We start from the raw sequence: 12,030 nt of genomic DNA on the forward strand, positions 1-12,030 counted from the left end.
AGGAATTATATACATCCTAGAATGGTAGTCTTTCACAATACTCTATTCCACTTAGCTGGAGTATTAAGACAGGCAGAAAGCTTGGTTCAGCCCCAAGTTTATATGGCAGCAGGGATGAGACAATGCCACAACAAAATAACTTTCAGGTGAAACTCGAAGTCCTAGTCAACTTGATCTTCACAAATTGACTCTACTTTCAGTATAGTTTTAGTCACTCTGAAACTTGCTCTAAAATAAAGATTTTATTTTAATAGACACACACACACATATAGAATGCTAGTGTATGTGTGAGTATAAACCTGCATACAAATAAGCAATAGTCTTGTGCTAATAAGCATTCCCGAAAATATTAATATACATGTTCATGTTAAAAAGACAGGAAAAATCCTCATCACTTTAACAGCAACAATGAAAACAATAACACAATCATTTATGTGTGTAGATATTTATTTTATGAAATATGACTAACTCTTTGACTCTCCTTTTCACACACCATGTACAGGGATTCTTTTGTGATTTTTAAATGTTCTTCTTTTTCTTGCCTTTTGAAGTCTTCGTTTGTTTCTGATGCAGTGTTTTAGTCAATGGCTTCTGAGTTTGTTTCGAGGAGCTTTGCTCTGCTTTCACAGTCTTTTTGTTGCTCTCTCTCCTGAAAATTTTTGCTGAAAATTTTATCCAAAAATTTTTCGAAAGTTTTCACCGAAAATTTTCCCCAACAATTTTTCGAAAATTTTACCCAAAAATTTTTCGGAAATTTTCACCGAAAATTTTCCTCAAAAACTTTTCGAAAATTTTCACCAAAAACTTTTCGAAAATTTTCACCAAAAATATTTCGAAAATTTTACCCAAAAATGCAACTTAAAAAATAAAATAAAATAATGAAAAAAACAAAGTAAAATAAAAATAAAATAAAAGTAAAACAAAAAATAAAATAAAACAAAAAATAAGATAAAATAATAAAGAAAAAAAACAAAAACAAAAAATAATAAAATAAAAAATAAAATAAAACAAAAAATAAAATAAAAAAACAAAAAAATAAATAATTAAATTAAATTAAAAAAATATAAATAAATGAAAAAAAAACAAAAAAATAAATAATTAAATTAAATAAAAATATAAATAAATGAAAAAAACAAAAAAATAAAATAAAAACTAAAATAAAACAAAAATAATATAAAACAAAAAGTTAAAATAAAATAAAAACTAAAATAAAATTTAAAAAAAAAATAAAATAAAAAATTAAATTAAAAAACAAAATTAAAAAAAATAATAATAAATAAATAAAATAAAACAACAAAATAAAATAAAAAATCAAGTAAAAAAAAAAAAAAAAAAAAAAAATAACAATTTGTCACCGAAAGTCTTAACTAAAAATTCTTCGAAAATTTTTGGTGAAAATTTTGCCAAAAAATTTTCTGAAAATTTTACACAAAAATTTTTTGAAAATTTTCACCGAAAATTTTACCTAAAAATGTTTCGAAAATATTCACCGAAAATTTTCTCCAAATATGTTTCGAAAGTTTTCACTGAAAATTTTCCCCAAAAATTTTTTCGAAAAGTTTACCCGAAAATTTTACCCAAAAATTTTTCGGAAATTTTCACCGAAAATTTCACCCAAAAATTCTTCGAAAATTTTACACAAAAATTTTTTTTAAATTTTCACCAAAAATTTTTCGAAAATTTTTACCGAAAATTTTACCCAAAAATTCTTCGAAAATTTTCACCGAAAATTTAACACAAAATTTTCATCGAAAATTTTACACAAAAATTTTTCGAAAACTTTTATCGAAACTTTTAACCAAAAATTTCCTGAAAATTTTCACTGAAAATTTTACCCAAATTTTTTTTAAATTTTCACCAAAAATTTTACCCAAAAATTTTTCGGAAATTTTCACCGAAAACTTTACCCAAAAATTCTTCGAAAATTTTAACCAAAAGTTTTCCGAAAATTTTACACAAAAATTTTTTTTAAATTTTCACCAAAAATTTTTCGGAAATTTTCACCGAAAATTTTACCCAAAAATTTTTACGAAAATTTTTACCGAAAGTTTTACCCAAAAATTTTTCGGAAATTTTCACCGAAAATTTTACCCAAAAATTTTTCGAAAATTTTACTCAAAAATGTTTCGAAAATTTTCCCCAAAAATTTTTCGAAAATTTTACCCGAAAATTTTTCGAAAATTTTACCCAAAAATGTTTCGAAAATTTTCAACGAAAGTTTTACCCAAAAATTCTTTGAAAATTTTTGGTGAAAATTTTACCAAAATTTTACGAAAATTTTCACTGAAAATTTTACACAAAAATTTTTTGAAAATTATCACCGAAATTTTTTGAAAATTTTTGCCAAAAATCCTCTGCTATAGCCCCTGGCCGACCAATGCCTTGTGAGTGGATTTGGTAGACGGAAACTGAAAGAAGCCTGTCGTATATATGTATATATGTATGTGTGTGTGTGTTTGTGTGTCTGTGTTTGTCCCTGTAGCATTGCTTGACAACCGATGCTGTCACTTAGCGGTTCGGCAAAAGAGATCGATAGAATAAGTACTGGGCTTACAAAGAATAAGTCCCGGGGTCGATTTGCTCGACTAAAGGCGGTCCTGCAGTCAAATGACTGAAACAAGTAAAAGAGTAAAGAGTATACGAAGTTACATTTATACATAATTACCTACCCACGCACACATATATACATTCAGGTGAATAAGGCACTTTCTGTGACCAGCGATGATTGTGGAATTACAAAATATGCCCATGCCATGCATTTTAAATGTTCTTAATAGTATACAGTAATTTTAAAATAGGGACATTTAAAAAAGTAGGGGCAAAAAGAATAATGAACTGTAAGTTAATGTGATACATAAAATTTGAATTACTAGTGACTTTACACAAAAAAGAAGGAAAAAAAGATACAAAATAGAATATTGAACCGAAAAGTTAAACGATCTTCACAAATTGACTCTACTTTCAATATGGAGTCAGTAAATATTGTTGTCACTCCGAAACTTGCTCTAAAATAATTATTTCATTTTAATAGACACACACACACACACATATAGAATGCTAGTGTATGTGTGAGTATAAACCTGCATACAAATAAGCAATAATCTTGTGCTACTAAGCATTCCCAAAATTTTTCAAAAATTTTCACTGAAAAAAAAAAATTTAAAATAAAAATAAATAAATAAAATAAAATAAAATAAAAAATAAAATAAAATAAAAAAACATGTTCATGTTAAAAAGACAGGAAAAATCCTCACCACTTTAACAGCAACAATGAAAACAATAACACAATCATTTATGTATGTAGATATTTATTTTATGAAATATGACTAACTCTTTGACTCTCCTTTCACACACCATGTACAGGGATTCTTTTGTGATTTTTAAATGTTCTTCTTTTTCTTGCCTTTTGAAGTCTTCGTTTGTTTCTGATGCAGTGTTTTAGTCAATGGCTTCTGAGTTTGCTTCGAGGAGCTTTGCTCTGCTTTCACAGGCTTTTTGTTGCTCTCTCTTGTTGTTTGTCCTACTGTTGATGCTGCAGCCTTCTCTTTAGGAAACCTATTAGAACGTGAGAGGAAAGCCTCTTTTCTTTTTTTCATTTCCTCTCGTCTTTTCTTTCTTCTTTCTTTTTCTCTTTGATCTGGATCCTGATATATGAAAATAAATAAATAAATAAACATTAAAGTAAAATGTAAATTGATGAAATAAATTCAACAGAACAGTAAATGGGTTAGAGAGTAGCTAAGTCTATGTATCTGCACACATATTTGTGTATGTGTGGGCATATCAGGTTTGGGCTGATGTACTGAGTGACATATTAAAAACATTCTCAACCATTTGAAACTCAAGTTTAGTTTGAGAAAAAAAAATGGTACTTCTTGGAGGTACTCAAAAAAAAAAAAAAGAGACGGTTTTTAGAAATTAAGAATGAATTTTAAAATAAATCAATTTATGCATTTAATCTTTTACTCTTTTTACTCTTTTACTTATTTCAGTCATTTGACTGTGGCCATGCTGGAGCAGCGCCTTTAGTCGAGCAAATCGACCCCGGGACTTATTCTTTATAAGCCCAGTACTTATTCTATTGGTTCTTTTGCCGAACCGCAAAGTGACGGGGACGTAAACACACCAGCATCGGTTGTCAAGCAATGCTAGGGGGACAAACACAAACACACATACACACTCATACATATATATATATATACATATATACGACAGGCTTCTTTCAGTTTCTGTCTACCAAATCCACTCACAAGGCTTTGGTCGGCCCGGGGCTATAGCAGAAGACACTTGCTCAAGATGCCATGCAGTGGGACTGAACCCGGAACCATGTGGTTGGTTAGCAAGCTACTTACCACACAGCCACTCCTGGGGAAAAAACTTGAACTTTGTTATGAAATTAATGTGCTGTTAATTATATGTTTCTGTATTAATTGACCTTACCAGAAGTTAACCTGATCATTCAGCAGAGGTTTTACATATTCAAAAAGAGGAGAGAGTTACAAAGAGTAGCAATTTAACCCTTTTGTTACTGTATTTATTTTGTGATGCTCTGTTTTTATTTCATTTACTTTAAATACAACAAAAAATTTGGTTGAATAATTTAGTTATCATTCATCTAGTGTTAGGAACATAAATTGTGACTGAGGCTTGGTGGAAGATTTTAATTCAAAACTTATGAAAACAAGACACTTGTACTCAGAAATAGAGCCGGTTTCAGCCGGGTTGGTAACGAAAGGGTTAAATACAGCTGTCACTTTGTCCACTACTAAGGACTACTTTCCTCTAAGCATGTAAATTAAATTACGTGAAATTGATTCTTAAATTCTTGGAATTATCTCTCTGTATGTAGATCACAAAACAAATAAAACTTGGCATCAAAACAGTTAACGAAGAAACAACTCAAGAAAATGAATAAAAAAAATACCAGACAAACAGTAAAAAACAAAGCAAAATAAAACCATACAAAACAACTAGCTGCATGAATAGCAGCAACAATGTCCACACAACAATAATGAATTCAAGTAACATACAGCACTAGTAAGATACTTAGCAAACACGTTTTCAAACCTTTGAGAACAGTTATTACAAGGGAGATAATAATTTCCTTATAATATTTGGAGGGAGTAGAAAGTCGAATTTGAAATAAGGAATACAAATATCTATTTTTTGCTAACCTTTCATGAAGTTCTTAGCATTTCTTATCAGTGGTAATAATGTACAGAACTATGTAATTCTTTTTAGAAATCAAAATTAGTCACCAAAACAGGCGACACAAAAAAAAAAATGGAAATATAAAACACACAGATACTTAGAATACAGAAGAACACCTTTCTTCCATTAGATATCAGAAAAAAATAAATGTCCTACAGTGTGGCACTTTCGGCAAGTATCTTCTTACTATAGCCTTGGGCTGACCAAAGCCTTGTGAGTGGATTTGGTAGACGGAAACTGAAAGAAGCTTGTCGTATGTGTATATATATATATATATATATATATCATCATCATCATCGTTTAACGTCCATTTTCCGCGCTAGCATGGGTTGGACGGTTCAACTGGGGTCTGAGAAGCCAGGAGGCTGTGCCAGGCCCAGTCTGATCTAGCAGTGTTTCTACAGCAGGATGCCCTTCCTAATGCCAACCACTCCGAGAGTGTAGTGGGTGCTTTTTATGTGCCACCTGCACAGGTGCCAGACGAGGCTGGCAATGGCCACAATCGGATGGTGCGTTTTACGTGCCACCAGCACAGATGCCAGTCGGGGCGGCGCTGGCAACGGCCACGTTTGGACGGTTCTCTTACGTGCCACCGGCACTGGTATCTCAGCTACAATTTCCATTGATGTTGAGAGATTTCGATTTTGATTTATATATATATATATACATATATACATATATTTATATATACATATATGTATGTTTGTGTGTCTGTGTTTGTCCCCACACCATCGCTTCACAACTGATGCTGGTGTGCTTACGTCCCCATAACTTAGCGGTTCAGCAAAAGAGACTGATGGAATAAGTACTAGGCTTACAAAGAATGAGTCTTGGGGTCAATCTGTACGACTAAAGGTGGTGCTCCAGCATGGCCACAGTCAAATGACTGAAACAAATAAGTGAGTAAAAGACAGGAAATTATTTTTAAAAATCAGAATCACCAGGGCTTGAACACATAGTGCTTAACTTCCTGTATGATACAAGAACTGCATAGGACTAAATTGGTGAGCAAGTTTTGAATTGAATGAAATCACAAAAATCATTCTAACCTTATTTACATTCATTTTGAAGGAAGAAAGGAACTGTCTGGCAAAGGAAAAAAAACCCTAATCCCTTCTATCTTTCATTTCTGCTTGCTCAGTCATAGAGCCATAACAGAACTGGACTTCTGATTGAGAAAATTTTCAGTAGGATGTTAAAAGAATTATTGTATTCACATTTTCAATTAAACAATGAAAAAAAAGTAACATGTCCAGATTGCCATAATATATCTCCTATGATAAACTACTTTATGTCAGAGTTCACAATATTATCATCTACTAGACATAGATATATGTAGATCAACGGACTTGTGGATCACACAAAGTTCATTCAATTTATTTTAGTGTCACAGGCCTGATCAATCAGTGTTGACTTGAGAGTAAAACAACAAATCTTCAAATGAAAAAAATTCTATATTCTAAACTTTGATTTGCTAATTGCAAAACTCCCAAACAAACTCCAGATATTTAAAATTCTAAATTGTAGCTCAATAATAGATACTGAATAGCTACAGAAAAGAAAAAAAATATCTATGGATTACATGTTTTATTAGATTAATTGTAAGCGTGCCATAGGTAAATCTAAGAAGAGGAGTTGATCAGGGAAATGGTAAAGAACGGAATGTCTTCAGCAGTAAAAGAAAAACAAAACAGAGAGAAAAGAAAGAAAGAATGCAACCAAAGAAGAAGTGTTTTTATGAGGGAATGCCGAAAAGTTCCTGGCTCTGGGTAAAAAAAAATACTGGAGGATCAGTTAATTATGATTTTATTCAACATATTCCCCTCTCAGATTCACACACTTATTGCAGGGGTCCTTCAGTTTTTCTAAGTCCTGGAAAAGAACTCGGGATGTTGGGTCTCCAACCAAGCCTTTCATGATACCCTTAAAGCCAGGAATTTTTCAGCACCCCTTAATTAGACTGTTTGACAAACAAAATATACAATAAAATTTCTGAATTCAACAGGAAGCATGGAAACTGCCCACCATTATGCCACAAGAGCAAGATCTACAGAATCTCATCAAAAGAATTTTAGCACCAGTTAATGAGAAGTTTAATGTTTGGCACAATGAATAAGAGAGAGAACAGGGGAGAGAAAGAGAGAGATAGAAAGAATGCGTATGTGTATGTGTGTGTGTAAAGAGTAAGAATGTATGAAAGGCAGTTTGTTTGATATCATTACAATTATAGACTGAATAATAAAGTGTTTATGAAGTAACATAGCCAAGTAATTAGAAGGTAATGAAATTAAATAATTAATGGAATGACAATGCTTTTTGACTTATTGGGTTTCAGGCGACACCTATTTTCAATAAATGACTCCAAATTACGGTTAAAACCAGTGATGCAAAGCTGTAAAGATACTTTAAGCAGAGATAGAAGAGAGAACTCGTTCAATATAATAATGAAGTTCTTAAACAAAACCTGGTTCAGTCAAACAATCCATTCCTGTAGAATGACAATATATATACTTTTATATATATATATACATAACATCATTTAACATCCACTTTCTGTGCCGGCATGAGTTAGATGGTTTGAGGGCTGCCCCAGGTTCCAGTCTAACTTGGCATGATTTATACAGCTGGGTGCCTTACCTAACACTAACCACTCCGAGAGTGTAAAGGGTACTTTTTACGTGCCACTGGCATGGATACCATTTACACGACATCAGTAACAGCCATGACTATTATCCACAAATGCCATTTCCATAACACTGGCAAAAGCCATGACAATGAATTCACTTGGCTTGACAGGTCTTCTCAAGCACAGCATATTGCCAAAGGTTTTGGTCAATTGTCATCGCCTCTGTGAGACCCAACATTCGAAGATCGTGCTTCACCACCTCGTCCTGTCTTCCTAGGTCTACCTCTTCCACAAGTTCCTTCCACAGTTAGAGTTCGGCACTTCTTTACACAGCTGTCCACATCCATACACATCACATGACCATAACAGCACATTTGACTCTCTTGCTCACCATATCTGATGCCTCTTATGCCCAGCTTTTCTCGCAAGACATTTACACTCAGCCATACAAGCACACTGACATTGCACATCCAGCGAAGCACATTGGTTTCTTTATGTATATATACATCCACATATATATACATACACAAATATATATATACCCATTCATACACACATACATATATACACACAAATATACACATACATACATATATATATAAGTACTAGCACACCATTGCTTATGACGGTGAGTGTTCCAGTTGATATAATCAATGGAACAGCCTGCCCATAAAATTAAAATGCAAGTGGCTGTGCATTCCAAAGACATGCATCCCCTTAACGTAGTTCTCAGGGTGATTCAGCATGACACAGAGTGTGACAAGGCTTGCTCTTTGAAATACAAGTACTAATCGTTTTTGTCAGCCGAGTGAACTGTCAGTAAGGTGAGGGTTGGCAACGAGTACAGTGAAGAATTCCAGGTAGAGGTAGGGGTCCACTAAAGTTCAGTCCTCAGCCCCCTCCTATTTATCATAGTCCTCCAGGCAATAACAGAGGAATTCAAGACAGGATGCCCCTGGGAGCTCCTCTATGCTGATGACCTTGCTCTTATTGCCGAGTCACTATCAAAACTAGAGGAGAAGTTTCAGGTGTAGAAGCAAGGATTAGAATTGAAGGGCCTTAGAGTCAACCTAGCTAAAACCAAAGTCTTCATAAGTAGGAAGGCAGACAAACCACAAATCCCTTTGCCATTCATCCTTTCAGGTTGATGAAATAAGTACCAGTTGAATACTGGGGTCGATGTAATCAATGTGCCCCTCCCCACAAATTTCAGGATTTGCACCTTCAGTAGAAAGGATTATTATTATTATTATTATTATTGATATTAAGGCAGCAAGTTGGCAGAATCGTTTGTACATCATGCAAAATGCTTAGTGGCATTTCATCTGTCTTTACGTTCTGAGTTCAAATTCTACTGGGGTTAACTTGGCCTTCCATCCATTCAGGGTCGATGAAATAAGTACCTGTGAAACACTGGGGTTAATGTAATTGAATAGTCACCTACCCCAAAATTCCCAGCCTTGTACCAAGACTAGAAAGGATTATTATTATTATTATTATTGAGTGAGAGAGCAGTGCATGCCATCAAAGTGACACTGGGGTAAAATATACGAAGCCCAGTATACCCATCATGACTACCCGTCTGATAAGGGTACACCTGGCACATACATCACAATCATATGTGCGCGACACGGTGATCTCATATCAAGATAAACAGAACATGACCTTGCAGGTGGGACCCAGTTAGAATCTTATTCTTCTGGTCGAGTAGCCCATCCTGCTCAAAAGGTCCCTGAATAAGGGTTTTTTAAGGATGTTGAACGAAACACCCATGTTTCCAGAGGTGAATTATTCAAACCCCAAAGAATCCCTCTCAACACATGGCTATGATGCTCCCCAACTACTTCTGCTCATGATCAGAGATGCACATATCGTCAGCCACTAAGGGACATGCTCAACTGGTTAAGGTCAAACAACTGACAAGCAAATCTGTGGGCAGAATATTTGCTGTAGGCCATCTTTTATACCAAGACAAAACAATGTACATGATAACACTTCCAATCAGTTAAGATCAGAAGCCATGAGAGCCACTGTCTGGTACTGCATCAGGGCATTTATTATTATTATTATTATTATTATTACTACTATTACTATTATTATTATTATTATTGATATTGTTGTTGTTGCTGCTGTATAATTAGAGTAGTGAAACAGGTATAGATACAATCACACAAGACCAAATACTCCATTCTATGAATATATAATGGTATAGTCACACACAGTCTGGTATTCCCGATATTTCTACTTTTGATTTTTGCTTCACTGATCAATGACTTACGTATTGGCAGAGCAAAGTCAATCTTATCCGTGTGGCTTACAAAGAAAATGTTGCCGTGGTCAGTGAATGGTACAATTGGAAATTTCCTACGAATCAAGAATGGTTTCTATTACTATGCTAGAATTTTATTTTTATTTTTATTGTGCCGAGCACAAGATTATCACAACGGAAACTACACTCTAACATTTCCTTTACTACACAGATTCACAGCATCCAAAACTAATTGAAAGAGACAATAACAAAACAATAAATAAAAAATAAAATAAAAAAAACAGGCGCAGGAGTGGCTGTGTGGTAAGTAGCTTGCTAACCAACCACATGGTTCCAGGTTCAGTCCCACTGCATGGCATCTTGGGCAAGTGTCTTCTGCTATAGCCCCGGGCTGACCAATGCCTTGTGAGTGGATTTGGTAGACAGAAACTGAAAGAAGCCTGTCGTAAATATGTATATATATATATGTGTATGTGTATGTGTTTGTCCCCCTAGCATTGCTTGACAACCGATGCTGGTGTGTTTACGTCCCCATCACTTAGCGGTTTGGCAAAAGAGACTGATAGAATAAGTACTGGGCTTACAAAGAATAAGTCCCGGGGTCGATTTGCTCGACTAAAGGCGGTGCTCCAGCACGGTCGCAGTCAAATGACTGAAACAAGTAAAAGAGTAAAGAGAGAGTTATGAACATAATTATATAATTTCACCAATACTTACAATCAATCAGTGACACATTTCACAATTTAATACAAACCCTATTTAATTGTATTTTATATATGCATATGGGAAGTTGTGTTTATGTACATACAACTCTCTCTCTCTCTCTCTCTCTATATATATATATATATATATATACATGCACATATGTAGAAGTATATTTATATATACATTCATACACAGATATATATATATGCAAAAATATGTGTATGTTTGTTTGTTTGTATTAAGTGTCATGTAATGTAAGAACAGAGGGAAAAAAAAGGTATGTAGAAAACCCCTCTCACACTTTCTCTCCTTCTCTCTCTCTTTTTCTTCCTCCACCTCTCATTTTTTTTTCTCTTTTTGAGTGTGTGCGTGTGTGTGTGCATGTGTGTGTGTATGTGTGTGTGCATGTGTGTGTGCATGTGTGTGTGTGTGTGTGAAAAGCAACCTGCATGCCTGCATGTCATGAATTTTATGGCTAAGCAATAAGAACTTTAACATTCATGCTTACTTGTGCAGAATTGCTGCACTCATTAGCATGCAAACCTGCAGCTGGTAAAGACGCAGAAACAAACAGCTAGCCACAATGCACACGCACACACATACAAACACACACAATTACACACACACACACACGTATGTAAACCAAATAAGTGGTTTATTCTGTTATGGCTGAAGTGTTCCAATGAGAGGACATGCACAAAGGATCCATCTCTTCTTTATCAACACAAATCACAAAACCTGTACACATGATGCCATTGTTCCAGAAACCACTTCTCACTTTCTTATTAACAATAGATCCAACAATCTAATATGTTCTTTACAAATCACTACAGAGTGAGCAAAGCTGCCCAGTAGTACTGTTGGCAAAGAAGCATCGGTTGCCATAGCAATGGTACCATACTACTTCACCACTAAATGCTCAAGTGTGTTAAAACAACTTATACTGTTCATAACAAAACTGTCTCTTTCTTTAAAAGGTAGTGATGCAGTGGGCAGCGTGCCAAAGGCTCTGTGCCACTTAGGAAAAATGAGCAAGACTCTCATAGTATTCTGAACCACCTTTGATATGAACTGTCGTCTCCTTCAGAGGATTGCGTGATGCAAAGACACCTCTGTATAGTGGCATCTATACAAAAACTAAAAGAGAAAGCAGAAGCATTTTCACATCGTATTGTAATCACGATGTATTTTTCTAAAGCAACGCTTTTTACAAAGTATG

The 12,030-nt window shown here is 34.1% G+C and overlaps 1 protein-coding gene across 2 annotated transcripts in view; it reads right to left on the reverse strand.

Annotated features, from left to right (window-relative positions):
- Nucleotides 1-3,345: 3,345 nt before the first annotated feature.
- Nucleotides 3,346-12,030, reverse strand: part of LOC115232078 (probable ATP-dependent RNA helicase DDX49) — a 700,146-nt gene continuing 691,461 nt past the window's right edge. For both annotated transcript variants that reach the window (XM_036511346.1, XM_029801952.2), the window contains one exon: nucleotides 3,346-3,644. In XM_036511346.1, coding sequence (XP_036367239.1) covers nucleotides 3,381-3,644 — 264 coding nt within the window. In that variant the 3' untranslated portion in view covers nucleotides 3,346-3,380. The remainder of the gene's footprint in view (nucleotides 3,645-12,030) is intronic.

Source organism: Octopus sinensis, linkage group LG2 (genome assembly GCF_006345805.1).
Source record: "Octopus sinensis linkage group LG2, ASM634580v1, whole genome shotgun sequence".
NCBI classification, from domain to species: Eukaryota; Metazoa; Mollusca; class Cephalopoda; order Octopoda; family Octopodidae; genus Octopus; species Octopus sinensis.